The sequence below is a fragment of the Trichosurus vulpecula genome, chromosome 6 (genome assembly GCF_011100635.1).
Source record: "Trichosurus vulpecula isolate mTriVul1 chromosome 6, mTriVul1.pri, whole genome shotgun sequence".
NCBI lineage: Eukaryota > Metazoa > Chordata > Mammalia > Diprotodontia > Phalangeridae > Trichosurus > Trichosurus vulpecula.
Window position 1 is genome coordinate 13544763 of NC_050578.1, and position 19857 is coordinate 13564619.

At 39.1% G+C, this 19857-nt stretch overlaps 1 protein-coding gene across 2 annotated transcripts in view; it reads left to right on the plus strand.

Moving 5' to 3' along the window:
- The window catches only part of GALNT7 (polypeptide N-acetylgalactosaminyltransferase 7), a 210518-nt gene that overhangs the window by 170846 nt on the left and 19815 nt on the right, over positions 1-19857 (plus strand). Inside the window, exons 3-7 of one of the 2 annotated variants that reach the window (XM_036765346.1) lie at positions 2996-3162; positions 9051-9181; positions 9513-9592; positions 13241-13423; positions 15857-15974. In XM_036765346.1, coding sequence (XP_036621241.1) covers positions 2996-3162; positions 9051-9181; positions 9513-9592; positions 13241-13423; positions 15857-15974 — 679 coding nt within the window. Of the gene's footprint in view, positions 1-2995; positions 3163-9050; positions 9182-9512; positions 9593-13240; positions 13424-13569; positions 13753-15856; positions 15975-19857 lie in introns of both variants that reach the window. The other variant, XM_036765345.1, reaches the window with a different exon arrangement.

The following is a 19857-nucleotide window of genomic DNA, read 5'->3' on the forward strand; positions in this document are numbered from 1 at the left end:
AGTATATATTAGTGTTATCAGAACTGTGCACGTGTTATATTCTCAATAGGTACTTGCTTGTAGATTGAGTCCTTTTTTGTGCTCTTAAAGCACATTTTGTCGTTTGATTCTACATGACTTTTTTCATTATAAAAATTTTTGCTTATTCTTTTCCCACTACCAGCCTAACAAAATTTCCATACACATTGGATTACTAGTAGATAGGTTTTTGTTATAAATACAACTGACTGGGTGATGGGACCTGGATCCCTAAAAGGAAAAGACCATCTCTTTGAAAGCAACCCAGTCCTGGGATTTTCCCATACCTTTCAGCAGCCAAGATCACTGGCCCTCTGCCCAAGGCACTTGGCCCACCCAGACTACTTACTACTCCTTAATTCTATCCAGAACCTTTCACCACACCCTTTTGTATGTAAGCATCAGTCTCACCCCCCATTAAGTTGCAGGTTTACTTAGAACCCTGACTGATTCTATTGGAGTTACGATAAACCTTGCCACTAGACTAGAAGATGGTTTGAGTGTGTGAATTTATTCCAGGCAATGTCCCCTGACGTTTCGGGGTTCTCAGCAATCCCTCTTTCTGTTTCACCTTCCTCTTTTCCACAGTACATTTTTCACTTTGGAATTTCTAGTGAAGAAATCTCTCTGTCTCTCTTTCCCTCCCCCCCCCACTTCCCTTCTTTTTAACCCCCTTTCTCTCTCTCTCTCTCTCTCTCTCTCTCTCTCTCTCTCTCTCTCTCTCTCTCTCTCTCAATAGGCAGAGTCAAGCCGAACAAAGTGTTTCTTACTGGCTTTGTTCTAAATACATGTGTCTCCTCCTACACCCCAGATCCATCACTACGAGATAGATAGCATGTTTCATCATTGGCCCTCCAAGATACTGGATGATCATTTTATTGGGAAGTAGATAAAATAGATTTCTGTTAATTTTTAAAAACACTTTAAAAAGTAGAGGTGGGGGGGGTTGAAATGTTACATGAGCTTTCAGAAGAGGTCACTATTATTACTTTTACTTAATCATTTTACTTTGTCACAAGAGAGCCCTCAGACAGGTTGGAGATAATCTGAAAATGTGATGTGAAAACAAAATACATCAACAAAACTTTTTTTTAAAGAGAATAAAATGAGACATAGTGAGGGTAAGCAAGCTTTCTCATATTACCAATGATTTTGCATGAGACTTGCATAGACTAGGTCCTTAATAAAGGAACTACTAAATTGGGAAGAAAAAAACTACCAGTACAGGTGGGAGGTGATGAAAGCCTGGACCGGAGAGTGGGAGAAAGGGTATGGATGAGAGACATTTTGGAGAGTTAGACTTGATAGGACTTGACAACTGACTGGATATGGTGGGTAAGGCATGATTAGGAAGCAGGTGATGGATAATGATCCTGAATTCCAAGGAGTGACTAAATACATAGGAAAAGAATCAGAAGAAAGATTGTCACTGAAACTAAAGAAAGAAAGGCTATGGAAGAAGAAAAGGTAGTTAGTAGTGTCAAAAATAGTAGGGGGGACAAGGAGGATATTTTTCTAAACAAATAAGTCTATTCTGTGAGCACATCTTGATTTATTATTCACCAAGCTTTGACATTTCATCCCCCCACACCCAAAAAATACAATTTAAAGCAAGAGCAAAAGAAATCCCAATTCCTAGGAAGAAGTTAAGAACATTCTTCCATTAAACGTCAACTACTCTCAATCTGCAATGAAGCTAACCCAGTTTTTAACTCTTGCTTTGGACCTATACTTATGTCTGTTTACCCCTTCAACCTGTTTCATTGGAGAATTTTAAACCAAAAGCTCTTAACTCCAGTTCAGCGTCAAGATGCGCTTGCTACCTTTCACTAGTTCTGGTTACCTACACAGTACCTACAAAAGAAATTTGGCTTCCTGCTGCTCAAGGCCCCCATCAGCGTTCTAGGCAAATCTCTGAGTCTGCACCAAACCCCATGGATGTTAACTTATAATGTTGGGGGTGGAGGTGGGGAAGTTCCACTCATTCTCACCCCCCCCCCCTCCTTTTTTTGAAACTCCCTGTTTGTAACCTAGAATTGCTAAAGATTATTTAGCCAACCTAGCAACCCCAAGCAGTTTTAGAACCTGGTTCAGGCCGACCAGTTTCCTTTCATCTTTCTGAACATTTAGCCACATTTGAACATAACGGAAGAGTTTTTTAAACAAAGTTGCACAGTGGTTTCCTCATAGTAAGTTAAGCATACACTCTATATGACTCAATAACCCCCCTCCCTCTTCTTGCTTCAGTTCAGAACCAGAAAAACAAAATAATCATTGAAGTTCAATCCCAGGTCACATAAAATGATACTAATGGATATGGAAAAGCACTGAGAAATTATTATAACAGCATTCTCAAGCATCTTGAGTTGAGGACTCTAAATAGCCCTTTCCTAAGTGAATTCACCAGATAGAGTTCCTTAATGAGCAGGAGCTGCTGCTGGCTGGTTAGGAATGAAGTCTAATTGGGAGTGCTTTATTTTACTTTAGACCATAATGTCTTTGTTCCCTCTGTCTCTCTGTCTCTCTGTCTCTCTCTCTCTCTGTCTCTCTGTCTTTCTCTCTCTCTCTCTCTCTCTCTCTCTCTCTCTCTCTCTCCTCTCTCTCCTCTCTCTCATCTCTCTCTCTCTCTCTCCTCTCTCTCTCCTTCTCTCTCTCTCTCTCCTCTTTCTCTCTCTCTCTCACCCCGTCTCTCCCTCGCCCCCTCTCTCACCTCCTCCCCCCGTCTCTCCACTCGCCCCCCCCCTCCCCCTCCCCTCTCTCTTTCTTTCTCTCTCTCCCTCCCCCCCTCTCCAATGTTAAAACAGAAATGTTTGTGTTTTGTTTATTCAGTATTGTGTATAGACTTGTCAATAGGACAGAATCTCCCCAGTAAACATGATCTTAGTAAAATTGGAACCAGTGGGCCTGTTGTGTTTGTATAGCTATAACTGACAATTATAGAATGCCTCTAAATAACCCAATTACAATCTTTTTACAGATGCAAGTATTGGCATTATGATGAAAACCTGCTCACTTCCAGTGTTGTCATTGTCTTCCATAATGAAGGATGGTCAACTCTCATGAGAACGGTTCACAGTGTAATTAAAAGGACACCAAGGAAATATTTGGCAGAAATTGTGTTAATTGATGATTTTAGTAATAAAGGTAATGAATTGTAGAATTAACATTATATTTTCCCCCTTCAAAAAAGTTAATTGTCCAAGTAATGTTAAAAATGAGAGCTTAGAAATGTATTAGCTTTTCTAAGCTATGGGTTTATCCAAGAATAGAAGATAAATGGATTTTTATAAAATCAAAACTTTGGAGATTTTAAAGGAAACCATCAGTTTATGTCATAGTGAGTCATTTCAGGTAGGTCAATTTAGGAAGGCTTCGAATGACTAATTCTTTTTAGCAGGGACAGAGATTTGCCTCAATTTTTTGGCCTTAGATTCTATAAGAAATTAATAATAAATGAAACTTATTGAACAGCTTGAAGACCCTACCATCTCAAATGTGTTGTAAAGGTATGCTGAATCTGTCCATAATTGCCAAAACAGAGACCATGACCTGTTTCTCTGCCTTGGAGTTTGGCCCTTGATTGATGGTATTAATACTGACTTTGACAGGGAAAATGAATTTCTAGTTTATGTGTATGAGAAGATGCTCTTAAACTTGATTTAAGCTTTTGAATAAAATGAAAATACCTGTTGTCTTTTATGATATCTTACTCAGGAGCCATTTCCAAGAACAAATATTGGTTAATCTTTGGACAGTTTTACAAAAAAAAAAATATGCTGAACATAATGGTTTTCTAGATTTTTTTGATAGAAACATTTTTTCTACCCAACAACTATTCTCAAGTGTAAAATTGCATGCGCATTCCAAACCCCAAAAATAAAGAATGAAAGATAGAGAGTTCCAAGTCAAAACCAAACAAATGTAGCATGTGTCCTAAATAAACCCAGACTCATCTTTATGACTTTTTTCCCCCTTTGTCATTGAAGTGTTAAGTGGGACCCTGGAAACTGGCCAAGTAGTCAGCCCACTCAGCAGCATCAAAATATTTTGTCTCTTCTCACTGAATGCACTTTGGGGGAAATACTCAACAAGCTAGTTTTTAGTTAGATGTTTTTTCCTGCCCAGAAACAGTGGTGCCATGTGATAAAATCAAAAAACATTAGTCAGATTAGATAGGGTATGAAAATACCCTATGTATTAGTAATGTAAGGAGTGTAAATGTAGTAAAGGTGTTAACACAATTAATAAGGGTAGACAAACAAGCATAAAGCACCTAACGTACGGAGCACTTGCTGGGTGGTTGGAACCAATTTTAGACAAATCTTAGTCCTAACCTCAATCTAACAGGACTGGACAACAGTTTCTTTCCAACATTTGAATTTAACCACTCCCACAACAAGAGCAACCATTTGGTTAGGGGCTTGCATAGGCTTTAGTATCTTTGTAAAATAGCAATCACAACCCCGATCTTCTACTCACGTGGTACCCCCAACAGAAGGAAATAGACACATAACCTGCCCACTTCCTTCCTCCCCCTTTCTTTGTGCAACTGATTCTCAATTTTTGAAATCTGTGCATTAGAACCTACTGTATTTTTTTTAAATGCAGTAGCAGCAAGTGCATTTAATTTAGAATATTATCATTTGGTAATTGGCAAAGGCATGCTCAGTAAGAGTAGAATCACTGCCTTAGAAAACAGTCGTTTTTGGAAAATGTGTTTAAAGATTATATGAAGAATTTTTTTAAAAGTCAGAATCTACAAAAATGACAATAAAACTAGAAATACCACTTTTCAGGTCATAAAGATTCGGCAAGTCCCCTTTGTTAATAAATACACATAGGAAAAAGGAACAACTTAAAAGGAAAGTGAAGAAACCTTAAAAGATTTGCTACCTCCAAGGAGAAGGAGAACAGTAATTTGCAGGGTTTGTTTCTCTCCCCTCCCCCACCCCCGCCCCGCCATTTCAAGTATAAAGTTTTATAATCAATCTTTTTGTTTCTTGAAATTTTTTTTAATTTAGTGTTTTTGGAATATACTTGAGAGGCAACATGACCTAGTGGATGAAGAACAGACTTTGATGTTAAGAAGACCTGAGTTCAAGCCCCACTCCTGACACATACTGGCTATGTGACCTTAGACAAGTCATTTGAGGTTCTAAGACTATAAATTGTAAAGAAGATGCCAACCGGCATAGGATAGATAGAGTTTCCTCATCTGGGAATACCTCTTAAACCAATGAAGTCACAGGCCCAGCTACCCCATAATTTGAAGGTTTATCTTTGAACGCAGCTCTGGGTACTTGTAGTTCAGAGTACTCAGAACCAACTTTTTGGCAAATCTCTTTGGTGCATTTTGATTCTTACCAGAAGAGCACAAGATCTTAAGTTCATTTTTTTTTTAAATTTCAAAACAACTTTAAAAGCTAGAGTTCATATGTCTGTTAATCACATAGTACTTGACTTATCAGGTTTGAATGAAAAGTTGCTTTTCATCTCCACTATCTAAATTTAAAAATAGCCCTTTTTACTTAAGAATTTTGCTTCAGAGGTCAAAGCATTTCCGAATATAAAGCCTCTTGAAGGAAGGATGATGAGTCTATTTACAAGAAGTAAATTGAAATCCATTAGAGTGAACAGACTCTTCTCAACTCCAGTTTTGGAAGCTGTCTTCATTAGAAGAGCTATGGACCACCGCTCCCCTCTTTGTGCCATTCTTCACTACTGAACATGTACCAATCTTTGGACCCCATGCTTTCTCCTTCAACATTTTGACCAACATCCTAGTTTCTTTATTTAAAAGAAACCTGGCCCAATCTGTTGGTGGCCCCTCCCTCCATACCCACAACCAACCCCCCCCCCACTCCCTTGTACTCATGGGACCAGGATGAGGGGTAAGCACCCTTCCTGTTATGCCCTGTTCTTTCCAGAACATTCCTCTGCATCCGTCCATCAGTGCCTTCCCTTCAAGTTTATTCCACTTGTAATGCCTGCATCTCTCTGTTTACCTCTAGGTCATAGAATCACAGAATTCCAGAGTTGAAAGGCTATTTGGGCCAACATCCTCCTCTTGTTGTTCAGTCATTTCAGTTGTGTCCAACTCTTCCTGACCCCAGTTGGGATTTTCTTGGAAAAAAAAAAACTGGAGTGGTTTTGCCGTTTCCTTCTCTGGCTCGTTTTACACATGAGAAAACTAAGGCAAACAGGGTTAATTGACTTGCCCAGGGTCACACAGCTAGTAAGTGTTGAGGCTGTATTTGAATTCAGGAAGCTGAGTCTTCTTGACTCCAGGACTGGTGCTGTATCCACTGAGCCACCTGTCTGCCCTAATAGCCCTCTAGTCCAACCCAATAGAAAAGGAATCCTTTTTACACTATAGTTTACATAAGAAGCATTAGAGCCCTGAATTTGAAGTTGGAAAATCTCCTTGCTCTCTCCCTGTCTCTGTGATCAAAACATTTTACCTCTCTGAACCTCCTGTTTGCTTATCTTTCAAATCATAGGGTTGGTCTGGGTGATCCTGAGGTCCCTGTTAGCTCTAAATCTGGGGATCCCAAGTGATCCCCAGGCTTTTGCTTGAAGAGTTCCAGTGAAATAAAACCTTCTATCTCCCAAGACAGCCCATTCCATTCATTATAAATATGAGGAGATGTTCCCTTTAAACGTAAATTTGTCTCTTTACAACTTCTACTTGTATCTTCTATCTGGGACCAAAAAAGAGTAAGTCTAATCCTTCTCCTATAAAACAACCCTTCAAATTCTTGAAGACAACCATTATATTTCCTGAGTCTAACTTTATCCAGGTTAAACATCTCCAGTTCTTTCAACCAAAATCCTAGGCCCCATATGGCAGAAACTTGAGTTCCATCACCATCCTGGTTGCCTTCCTCTCAGTGCTCTCCAGGTTATCCACGTCCCTCTAAAAATGAACCCCTTAGAGCCTACATGTAGTCTAACCATTGCAAAGCAAAACGGGATTATCACCTCCTTATTCTGTGTTTAGGGCCTCCATGTCCCACCGTTGACTTGTACTGTGATTGTAGTTCACCAAAACCTCCAGATCTTTTCCAGACCAATAACCGTCTAATCATGTCAGCCCATCTTGCACTTGTGAAACCTGGATGGTGGTGTTGTTTGTTGTTTTAACCCAAGTGTAAAACGTAATTCTATTAAATTTCAGCTTGTTAGATTTGGATTAATGTGTCGAGATCATTTGGGATCCTAACTCTATCATCCTGTATATTCACTAAACCTCCCAGTTTTGTGTCATCAACACCTTTTATAAGCATGTGCTTTATGCCTTTTTCCGAGTTCTTGATTAAAATGTTGAACAGCATCCCATTGGAGGCATCCTTCCAAACTGATACTGAACCACTACATCCAGTAGGCCTCAAATCAGTGGGAGTTTTGTTGCTGCTGCTGTTATTTGTTTTTTCTGTTTTTAATTGGATTGTGACTTAGCAATCATTTGACTACACAGCTCATGTTGAATCCTGGGCCATGGTTAGTCCAACCTTAGAATTTGAAGAACAGACCCCCTAAGCTTTGTTCCTGGCAATAAAGATTAACTTTACATTAATTATTTATCAAAGCAACTAAGGGATCTGAGGAAGAACATTAAAAACAACAAATTATTTCTTATGCTGGGTTAGAAAGTCATTTCATTAATAAAAAAGTCACTGATTTAAAAAAAAAATTAAACCCTTACTAGATAAGGAAATATCCCGGATTTCCAGGGGGGAAAATCAATGCTAGGATTTTTTTTATTTATGCTCATTAAATGATTATGATAACTAACCCATGTATTAGTGAAAATCTTTAACTTCTTTAGTGCGAATACCTTTGTATGGGCTTCTGTCTAGTAAACTTTCCGAAGATGAGCCAAGTGACTGTTATGTATGCCCGTATTGATTTCCTCATTTAAACAACCAGCTCTTCTCTCAAAGTAGCTATGGTGGTTTGGGTTTTTTTTTTTTTGGTGGTAGTATATTTATGGACCAATTTTTAAACTCTTTCAAAACTGGGCCTCATTTTTGTGTGTCGGCAAGCCAACTATTATGAAAGCTTCCAGAAACCAGTTCTGCCTACAGTCAGCCAATCACATGTGTGTTTTGGGGTATAAACAAAACCTGTTTTCATTCAGAAGGGAGTCGTGATGGAAACATTGGCATAATGTGATCAAACTTGTCACAGCATGCTAAAATTCCTCCACCAAATGAAGGCTGTAGATATTCCAACACTTGCAATACAAAGAAAGTGATACACCTTCACTTTTACTCTCTCTTTCTTGGCCAGGGACCCCTTTTATAATCTCATGTTATGGACAACTATAACACAACACTATCCTTTTGAAAAAAAGTAATCCAGCCAGGATCAGACTGATATAAACAGAGGAGAGAAGAGGGAAGAAATACAAAAGAGTTTGATGGAAGAAAGCACAAGCTTAATAATTATAACTATAAATTTGAATGGATTAAATTCCCCTAATAAAAAGAAATATCTGAGAAAGTCCAGGAAGTAATAGATAAATGGCCTACACTATAGTCATATTTAAATGAATGGATATAACTTTTGCAGATAATATTCATCCTGAAAAATCTTGAACTAATGTTTATATCCAAAGCAAACTATGTATATTCTTCTCCAAAGCTTATAGAATTTAACTCCAACTGAGAGTCTAAACCAGCAAAAAAAATTAAGTATAATAATCATGATTCTTTTAATATTTATTAGCCTTATGCTTATTTTTCACTGTTTTTAAACAAACTAATCCTACATAATGCATACTAAGCTGAGGTGTAACCAAATATATGCACTTGTTTTTCTTGTTTTCCTTTTAAATCAATACAGTAGGCAATAACTTGGACTTTCTTACAGCATGAACAATCTCCGTCAAAGCTATGTAGCTATAGTTCCATTATTCAGCTGAGTTTCCAATGGCCTAGCCACATTTCCCGGGGAGATGGTGTTGAAATTAACTTATGAAAACAAGCTTAGCCAATCATATTTGTGTATTTTTCTTCACTTTTTCACAGCACACTTAAAAGAGAGACTAGACGAATACATTAAGCAGTGGAATGGTCTGGTGAAGGTATTTCGAAATGAGAGGCGAGAAGGTTTAATTCAGGCTCGAAGTATTGGAGCCCACAAGGCTAAACTCGGACAGGTAGGAGAAATTTCATGTATAGCTTCATCTCCACTGAAGACCCACTCACATAGCTCAGGGAAGAAACAAGAGATCTTTTGAGGTTAGAAGTGTTAAAGCATTTGATGAAAACTATATATTGTGCTTGTCCAAGTAGAGTATTATAGTTTAAATAATCTTTTATTGGTTGTCTTTATCTACGTTCTTTATTCAAATGAGGAATACTGGTTTAAACAGCCATCGCATGTATCCCAATTTAAAGTAACTCTATCTCTGTCTTTCAATGATGTGTGATATGGTACACATACAGAAGTCATTTGTGTTCTGTTACCCTACCTCTTTCTTTTTAAAGGTTCTCATATACCTTGATGCCCACTGTGAGGTGGCAGTGAACTGGTATGCACCACTCATAGCTCCTATATCTAAGGACAGGTAACAAACACTTTCCTTCTCTTTTGGTTTGTTTGGATTCAAGCAGTTATTAAGCACTTACTCTATGCCAGGCACTGTGCTAATTACAAATATTATCCCATTTGGTCCTCACAACAATCCTGGGAGTAGGGTGCTTTTATCATCCTTTTTACATTTTACAGTTCAGGAAACTGAGGCAGGCAGCTTAAATGACTTGTACAGAGTCACACAGATAGTGTCTGAGACCACATTTGAACTCAGATCTTCCAGACTCCAGGCCCAACAGTCTATCAGATACACTATTTTTTTTAATGTGAGATAGTGACCAGTAACTGCAGTGTCTTAAAATTCTTTCCTGGTTAGGTCTTTAATTTCCTCAAGAGATTTTTGCTAACTTAGAATTAGAATAGTTGCTTCACCTCTTCTTATGAACCTAAAGGATCTTCTAGAATTTAATGTCATTACCAAATTCCAAGACTTTCCAGGTGGTTATTAGAAGGCAGTAGCTTGTTCTTAAAGACATCAGTGGGCCTAAGCCACAACTACAGTTCTTTGGGAATCCAGGAAAATTAGATGTGCTAAATCATGACATGCCATTATGGTGGAATCTCTTAATGTTTGGAGGTGGCTTAGCTTGAACAAATTAAGAACCTTCCTTCCTTCCAGGACTTCACTTTTCCCTGTTGATTTTTTTCAGGTTCCTATTAAGGGTTTAAAAAAATTATAGTGAACTTGGAAAAGGGAAAAATCATGGAATTAGCACAAAACCCCATAATCTAGAGCAGAAAGGGATCTCAGAAACCATCTGGACCAACATACTCCCTTTACAAGTGAGTTAACTGAAGCCCAGGGAGTGTGTGACTTTCCCAAGGTCACATAGATAGTATCAAGGATGGGATAGTAACAAAGTCAAGGCTCTTTCTTCTGTGCCATGCATCTGTGCATCATTTTCATTAAGAGTCTGTTATTGATTTCTCGCTTCATGTGTTATTTGGTACAAGATATGATGGTAATTCATTAAATGATATTAAATGTTCTACACTTTGGCTTCTTTTTCCTCACCTTAATTTAGAGCAGAAGATTACAGTCTTAAAAAAGTTTGTTGGCACCATCAGTAGCCAGCCTATTGCTAGACCTCTTGAGGGGATAGAAAAGAAACACAAAGTGCACTTTAAATTACTTGAGGAAGAAGAATCAATCAGTCAACATTTATTAAATGTCTACTGTGTGCCAGGTACTATGCTAAGCTCTGATAGAAGAGAGATTAAAGATTATGTAAGAAAAAAATAAACAAGGAACCATATGTAGATATACTTAGAAAATAATGGGATGACTTTTAAGAAATCTTAATCCCTCGGAACTTGTGTCTAACAGCACAATTTTAGCCCTGGAAATAATTTGCTTTTTCTTTAACCCCTGGCCATGCCAACTTACCTCTTCATTCTATTTTAGAGTGAATCTGGTACAGAAAAGGCCCGATGGTACTTTTGAAGTGTTGATCCAAACTTTTAAGATGTTATCAGGAATTCATTCATAAAAAATCTTAACAGTTATAAGGAATGTTTATGTGGCTTTAAGCTTGTGAGAGGAGGCATAATTTGGTGGAGGAAGGAAGTAAATCAGGAGTAGAAAAAAACACACCAAGAATTTGAGATTGATCTGTTCCATTGATTCACCAGACAACTCCTCTCACCTTCTGTCTTCATTTTCCATTTTACAAAATGCAGGAAGTCCCTGCCTATTTCTCTTTATAGTTTGCAAAGAAGTTGAGGTTTAGCTGCCTTGAAGATCCTTGAGAGACTCCATGATAATACTTGGGTTAAAACAGGAATATAACTTTTTTTTAAGTAAATACCATGTGCGGGACCGTGTCAATTAGCTGAAAATAGTCCTTGTGTCTAGCATAGCATAAATGTGTTTTGATACCATTTCTGCAGAAGTTACTTTAAAAACGTGACTTACCTCCTAATGTGATATAGTAGAAAGTGATGGATTTTGAATCAGAGGACCTGGGTTCACATTCTGGCTCTCTCCCTGAGTGATCTTGGGTAAATAACTTCTCTTTTCCGGGCCCCACTGTCCTCATCTGTCAAACGAGAGATTAAATAAACTGTAAATTCTTTTTCTATTCTAAATCTGTGATCTTAATCTTGTTTAAAGGCAATAAAGAAACAACGGTCCAGAGAATTCTGGGAGAACTCCTTTAATCCTACAGTGCCTTTAGCTCTCCTCGTGGGCAGTTATAATGAGAATAATAACAGCAGCTAACATTTATATAAAGCTTCCTGTGTGCCAGGCACTGTGCCAAGCGCTCTACAGTTATCTCATTTGATCTTCAAAACAGCTCTAGAAAGTAGGTGCCGATGAGGAAACTGAGGCAAACCGAGGTTAAGTGATTTGCCCAGGGTCACACAGCTAGTTCGTGTCTGTGCTAGATTTTAACTCAATCTTCCTGTCTCCAGACCGGGCACTCTATCTACTGTGTCACCTAGAATAGAATAAAAACTCAAAGAGAAACATTGCCCCATGTTTGTCTCCCAGGCCATCATTCTAGAGCAAGGGTTCTTTTTTTTTTTTATGGAACTCTCTAGAGAAACCTCTGAACCACTTCTCAAAATAATATTTCTTTTTTTTTTACCTCTAAATCTTTCAAAATAATATTTCAAATGCATAAAGTAACATACAGAAAATTACAAAAAGATCAGTTGTATTTAAATGACATCAAAATAGAATTTTCTAAAAGTTCACGGACCCAGCTTAAGAATTCCCCGGGCTCTTTTCCCACTCAGATTCTGTACTTTCAAGATAATACAGCATTGTAAAGCAGTTAGCACATTTCCTAGAACGTAGTAGTGCATAATAAGTGCCAGGTACCTACATGGTTAGGGAAGATGCTAATCTCTATTTTAGTAAATAAATGAAGAAGATTCTTTAGGGTAAGAAGAGTAAAACAAGGATAATATTAATCTTTTCAATGCTAAATTTTATATCTTTTTTATTTTCTATCTAGGGCAGCCCTTCCATGAAGTTCAAATAGGCAGGATGCTCTGCCTTAAACATAAAGACCATTCCTTGCTTTTGTTTGGCCTTGGGTCTTCCTTTCCCTTGCTGGGGATTGGGTGGATTGGGGCAAGGGTGGGGGGGATTTGGTTTGTTTTCAAGAAAAGCAGTAGTTCTGTACCTTTCCTAGCAGTCTGTGCTCTTTTCGGAGGTAAGACTGTCCGTCTCTCTATTAACTGCCCTGAAGGAGTAAAATCAACAAGAACAGAAGCAACCAGGGCTGTGCCCCCAGCCCTGTCTGCTTAATTCATTGTCTCATATATTTATTTTCAGAGAAGGGAAGTGACAGGCTGGTAGTGATGTAGTCACAAGCTTCGGTGCCTACAGGAACACTTAAAGGAGAAAGCAGTATTAACAAACTCAGCGACTCTTTGCCCTTCCTGTATGTTGGTGCATCCCACCCTTAGCCTTCTTTATTCCTTCCTTGTTAAAAAGAAAAAAGGGAATCCATTTTTTTCCTCCAGTGGGACAGTTCCTTAACCTGTTTGCCACTAGATAAAGAAGATTATGACGGACTTACAAATTTGACAGCATCATGGGGCATGTTAGATTAGGTAGTTTCCAGTTCTTGAGTTTAAAATGCTTTTTCATTTTCTGTAAATGTTTCAGAACTACATGTACTGTGCCTCTAATAGATTACATAGATGGGAATGATTATTCCATTGAACCACAGCAAGGTGGGGATGAAGATGGTTTTGCCAGAGGGGCCTGGGACTGGAGTTTGCTATGGAAACGTATTCCACTAAGCCACAAGGAAAAGGCCAAAAGAAAACATAAAACTGAGCCTTATCGGTAAAGAACATTGCTTTTTTTTTCTTCTGAAGTCAAATGTTTCTCTAAGTGGTTTGTTTTTTTTTTCCCTCCTTATGAACTCGTGTAAAATATATGGGTCCATATCCCTCCATTTCATCTTTTCTGCAACCATCACTACACTACAGAACCGTATGTACTGTGCCGATTATAGATATCATAGATGCCAACAATTTTAAAATTATGCCCCAAGGGGGTGGTGATGAAGATGGGTACGCTCGAGGAGCGTGGGATTGGAGTTTGCTCTGGAAGAGAGTGCCTCTGACCCAACGGGAGAAGACAATGAGAAAGACTCAAACTGAGCCCTATCGGTAATCACTAAGTAACTTATGTTCCTTTCTAACAGACACTAACCTTCTAAATACTTGTGCAAAACTAGGATTCTGCTACTAATCACCTCTGTGCTATATCAGATACATTTGAAAAGGAGATTCATTCCCTCTCACTAGCACCATTAGCACTTACACTACCTGCTAGTAGAACTGCAAATATTCCCTTTATTGATTCTCCCTTGTTGCACTTAAATTGAAATCTTTACCCAAAATACGCTCACTGAAAATTTGCTTTTTCCCAGGGAAAAAAAAGTAATGATATGAGAGCTTTGTTTCCAAGCACCATTGAATGAAATCATTCCTTCCCCACCACTCCTATGAGAGTTGTAGTCAAATTTTAATTCTTTTGAGCATAATAAGGATGTCATACATAACATGAAATACAGGGTGTCCCAAAAGTGTTGGTGTGGTTTTAAAGCTTTAGTAGCTTAGGACTTTTGGGACACTCTTTATAAGCTGCTTAAAATTCAAAATTTCCATATCTCCTTTAATGCCTGGGTGTAACTCCTGTGAACATTGAAGGACAAATGTTTAAAAAAAAAACCAACATAATATTCCTTTCAGTTTTATGTGCCAGTTCTGCCCTAGACATTTTATAGCAGGTCAAGTTTGATCAGTAGAAGTGGAAGGCTCAAGAAATGTTAAACAGGCTCCTCTATTTCTGTTTGTTCTCAAGAATGTGTTCAGTTGGAAAGAAAGCTCTTTCAAAAATCAGCTTTCCCTGCCGCCGCCCCCCCCCCCCCCCGCCCCAATCCAGTTTCCAAATAAAACAATTCGTCGCATCTCATTTCTTTTGGTTTCTCCACTGATGAATGTTATCTTCAAAATATGACAAAATATTTCAGGAGTGGGCTTTTCCCCCTGTGTTTAAATTGTTTTTGTCAAATCTCTGTGAAACTCTGGTTTGATGATTATTTCAATCACCCTTTTATACTGTTGTTCAGTGTTGTGGAGGGAAGCGGTCATGATTTTGTGGAAGATGCTTACAATGTCGTTTAAATCTTTTGTGTGATTTAGGGTTTCGTGGTGTCTATACTTTTTATACTTTTCTTTAACTGAAATGGCAAGCAAAAGGAAATTATAAAACATCAAGTCTGGGAATATCAAATTAGGACAGTTATAAAACAACCCAGAAATCATCTACTTGTCTGCTTACTGGGTTAATAAATTTTTTAAATTATTTACCAGGTTGTCATAACAGGTTATTCGCTTAGAATCATCTGTATAGTCATTTAAAATAACACCATCCCATGATTCTCCAGATTAAATATCTGCTGAGATATTTTTGCGACTCCAAAAGGCACAGTTATGAGAATAATTTTAAGAAACAGAACAACATATGTCATTGAACTACGGCTAGATATTTTGGTAACGTACTCTAAGGACAAACCAAAAACTAGAACAGCTTGTGCCTTATAAGATTTTCCTTTCTTAATAGAATTACTGTTCCATTCCTAATGAGGTTTCATGTGCCAGTTTAGGCATCAGGTTACTACCAGCCACTGCAGATGCACAAACTGTAGCTATTCTGCTGTCTGCCATCCTACAGAGATTTACACCTTCCTCTCATTTGTCAAGTCCCTGAACTATTAAATTAAAAAATGGCAGGCTGCTGCTAGTGGGTAGTGGTTTCCTTCTTCCCAGAATAAGTCATAGGAATCAGCGTAATAGCAGTTAGCAGAACCAACAGCACCACCACCCAGCTGCTTAGGAGGAGAAGCAGTGAATACTTCGTATTCAGCTGAAGCCAAGGCTTCATTTTCAGCCTGTAGGATCCCCCTGGATTGGCAGCAGAAAGCTAGGCAGGGATGGAGTCTCCTTTTAATGGCTGAGCCAAGGCTCAGTCGAAGTAGTTTGTAAAAGGAAAAAAAAAAAACTCAGAAAATTCACTGAGTGGAGTGAACCTAAAACAGATTATTTTACAAACACTTAAAATAATTTCTTATTGTTTGGTCATCAGTTTGATCTTCTCCCAATTATTCCGTTATTTGATTGTGCACAAGAGGGGATGCCTTTCTGTTGGCTTTTGTTTTGTTTTGCTTTTTTTGCTTGGATCTAATACTTTATTGTCTTGTTTTCTTAGGTCCCCAGCCATGGCTGGTGGATTGTTTGCCATTGAACGGGATTTCTTCTTTGAACTAGGTCTCTATGATCCAGGTCTTCAGATCTGGGGTGGTGAAAACTTTGAGATTTCTTACAAGGTAAAACATTTCATTTTAACAGGTGAAGTTTATCAAGGTAGTCCAGACTTTTATGACTTTCAGAATTTGGGAGAGCTCCTTTAGTAAAAGCTTGGCTTTTTTATTCTTCAATTCAACAAGCATCTATAGATTTTATTAAATGTATTAATGCTCAACAAAAGGCATTGTGCTGCTAGGGATACAAAGACATGACAGGTGATTAAGAGAACCCCTGACACCCTCTAATCCAGGGGTTCTTAACTGGGTCTGTGAACTTTCAAAAAAATTTTTTGATAAATATATTTCTATGTAACTAGTTTCTTTTGTAATCCCATGTATTTTATTTTATGCAGACATTCTGAGAAGTAGTCCATTGGTTAAACTAGACCAGAAAAGGTCCATGACACAAAAAAAAAATGAATAAGAACCTCTGCTCTAATCTCATTACATGGACCCAGAGGACCCCCCCCCTGCCCCCGCAAATAAGTCCTCTGAACAACCCTGATTCATTTGGTGGGTCCCGCAGTTCACAGGATATCCTAAGGCATGGATGAGGGACCCACCAAATCAATCAGGAGTTCCTTTGATTACCCCTTCTACAACAAAAAGAAATAGTCCCTTAAGGGGGACTCAGCATGTCCCCAGGTAATCATACACAAAATAATACAAAGTGACTTCAAGGAAAGGGCTTTAATAACTGTAGGGGTCAGGTAAAACCTGGAAGGTAACTAGGGATTTCAGGAGTTAGAGGAGAGGAGAGAGTGCATTCCAGAGAGGGGTACCCTCTATGCAAGCACATGAAGATAGGATTTTTTTTTAACGTATATCTTTAAATACCAAAATGAATATTTATTAGTTTTTTTGTATGAGAAAAGAAGATGGTCTGGGTTACATGACAAGAGCCAAGAATAACTAATGGGCAGTCCATGTGCTTCCCTGGCTATCTTTGCAATGTCAAGAAAAAGCTCCAGGTGCACTATGTGGTGCCTCTGTGGGGTGGCGGGGCCAGTCACAGATTGGACAGACACAGACCAGTTGTGATCTGCATTGTTGGAGTGATTAACGATAAGAATGAGATCACAAGTTCATTTGAATATTGGAGAATCAAATTTGAGAATCAAAACTTCATTTAAGGCAGAATTTAAGCTTTAAAAAAAAAAACTTACCTGTTCTTAAATGTCTTATTTCATGAGGAGCTAAGACATTAAGGAGTTTAATAAATATTTATTGACTGACCCTGACAAGGGGACAATTAAGGATCAAGAATGAACTGTGTACCTGTTCTGGAAAAACTTTCTCTATACTTGATAATGAAAGCTAACACTTTAAGGTTTACAAAGCACTTTACGAATATCATCTCTATTGATCGTATAGTGCCTTTTGTCCGAGATTACCTGCCATCGGCTTTATATCCTGTATGGAACTAGATGCTTCCATGTCATCTTCCCTATTGGAATATGAGCTCTCCATAAGAGCAATATTTGTAGTTTTATCTTTCTTGGTGTTCTCAGACCTTACCACAATGCCTAACACATAGTAGGCTCTTAGATAAATTCTTGTTGGTTCACTTCCTACCACCCTGACCATTAGATTTCAAATTGCTTTTCAAGACTATAGGTTTGGGGTTTTTTTGTTTGTTTGTTTGTTTTTTAGGGTTGCAAAGTTTCTTTCCAATTCTTGAGAGAGCCAGATGCAGACATTCCCTTAGGAGAGGGGAGTGGCTTAGAGGAAGTTCCCTGGGACATGCTCTGCCCCTGATCCTGTCTTGTCCCTCATTGCCCCTCCCCTAGGTGAATTAATCAATCAGTAAGCCTCTTTTAGGTGCCAGGATACAGATACAAAACTGAAGCAGCCCTTTGCCTCAGGGAGGCTTATGTACTGTTAGGTGGATATAACATGAGATAAGTAAATGCAAGTGATAGACAAGAGAAATATGCAGTAATCCTAAGGACAATGGGGAGTCACTGACATTTCTTGAGCAAAGGGAGTGATGTGACCAGACCTATGCCTGCGGGAATATCACTTTGGTTGCTGTGCTGAGAATGAAGAGACTACGACTTGCAGGGAGATCGATTAGGAGGCTGTCTCAGTCACCCTGCTTACAAGTGATGGAAGCTCATGTTCTATTATGGTAGAGAGACCAGGGATGTTAAGGGAGCAGAATCAGTAAAATTTGGCGCGTGATTGGGGGAGGAGGGCAGAGCAAGAGACCCTTGGCAGATGAAGGGGAGTTAGAAGGAGGGCTAGGTTTAGTTGGAAAAGCGAGATGCATCTCGGACCTGTCGAGATGCCTACGGGACATCCAGGTGGAGCCATCAAACAAAAGCATTTGGAGTTTGGGGTCTGGAGCTCAGGAAGGAGATGAGGACTGGGTACGCAGATTCGCGTAGAGACGATGATGGACAACATAATAATGGCATTTATATAGCACTTTACAAAACTTTCATTCGATCGTCACAACCACCCTGGGAGATGTGTTATTACTATAACCCATTTTACAGATGAGGGAACTGAGGTAGACAAGTGCCTCGACCAGGGTCAAGTACTAGCACAGCTTGTTTCTAAAGCTGGATGTGGACTCGGGTCTTCCTGACTCCAGGTCCAGAGCTCTATCCACTGCGCCACCTTGTCTCCAATTGAATCCGCAGGAGTTGATAAGATCACTGTGAGGGAGAAGAGGAGGGGACAGAGCACCCAATTCTTGGGGATACCCACCCATAGGGAATAGTGCATGAAATATAAACCTTCAAAGGAGATTAACCACAGGAGCAACAAGCCAAGACGAATTAAAAAAAAAAACACTATAAGAACATGGGACCCAACCGTGCATGGACATAAGCACAGACATGTAACCAGAAACCCAGAGAATGTACAGAATTTTTCACCTGGGGAAGGGAAGAAGAGCAGGAATATGAGGGTTGACACATTGATGATAAGCTGGGACAGGGTTTTGGTTCAGCCGAGGAAGGCTATTGATCTTCCTTTGTAGCATAAGGACATTAATACCTCTGTAGTCCCTGTCCTGCTAACTCAAGTGAGGTGTAACATAGGAAAACGTTATGTAAATGTCAGTTATTATTATCTCCAGCTTTCACTCCTAAGAATTACATTCCTGAAAAGCAGTTTATGGTCGAGTTTTACATTCATTACTTTAAGAAAATAAAATGTGATGTTAAAAATAAAAGTAAAAAAACAGAGGAGACTGAGAAGGATTAGTCATACAGGTAACAGGAGTATTGGGAGACAGAGCAGTGTCGAGAAAACCCAGAGAGGAGTGGGCATTCCTTTGATCGGATCTGGGTCAGCAATCAAGGCCAGTGAACTCCGTAGCAGTGGAATAGATGAGCAAAACCTATCACAGCACTCCACAACTCCTGAAGCTGTTCCCAAGGGAGAAGATGCCGCTGTTTGGGTTGGTACTGACTGGCCATGCTTCCAGATTCAACTGGCCCCTTTGTCTGTGCCCTCCCTACATACTCTCTCTGCCCCTTACCATGGATAGGTCAGTTTGATGAAAAACAGGCTGGTGGTCACCATATATATAGTGCTTTAAGGATTGCAAAGCACTTTACAGATACCGCCTTTGATGAAGACCCCATGAGGCAGGTACTATGTTACCTCCATTTTACAGATAAGAAAACTGAGACTCGGGTGACTAGCACTTACAACTAGTAAGGAATCTGAAGCAGGATTTGAACTCAGGTCTTCCTGAATCAGAGTTGTGGTGCTCTAACCACCACTACCTGACCAGGCAGAAGTGCTTATGTAGTCAGCTCACACCTCATCCTAGCAATTCCCAATCACCTTAGCCCAACTAGAGAGGCTCTTTGCACCTGCTTTCCCTTCCCCCTCCTCTTCCCCCTCTGCCTACTGCTCAGCAGCCTTAAGCGCATTTTCATTCCCA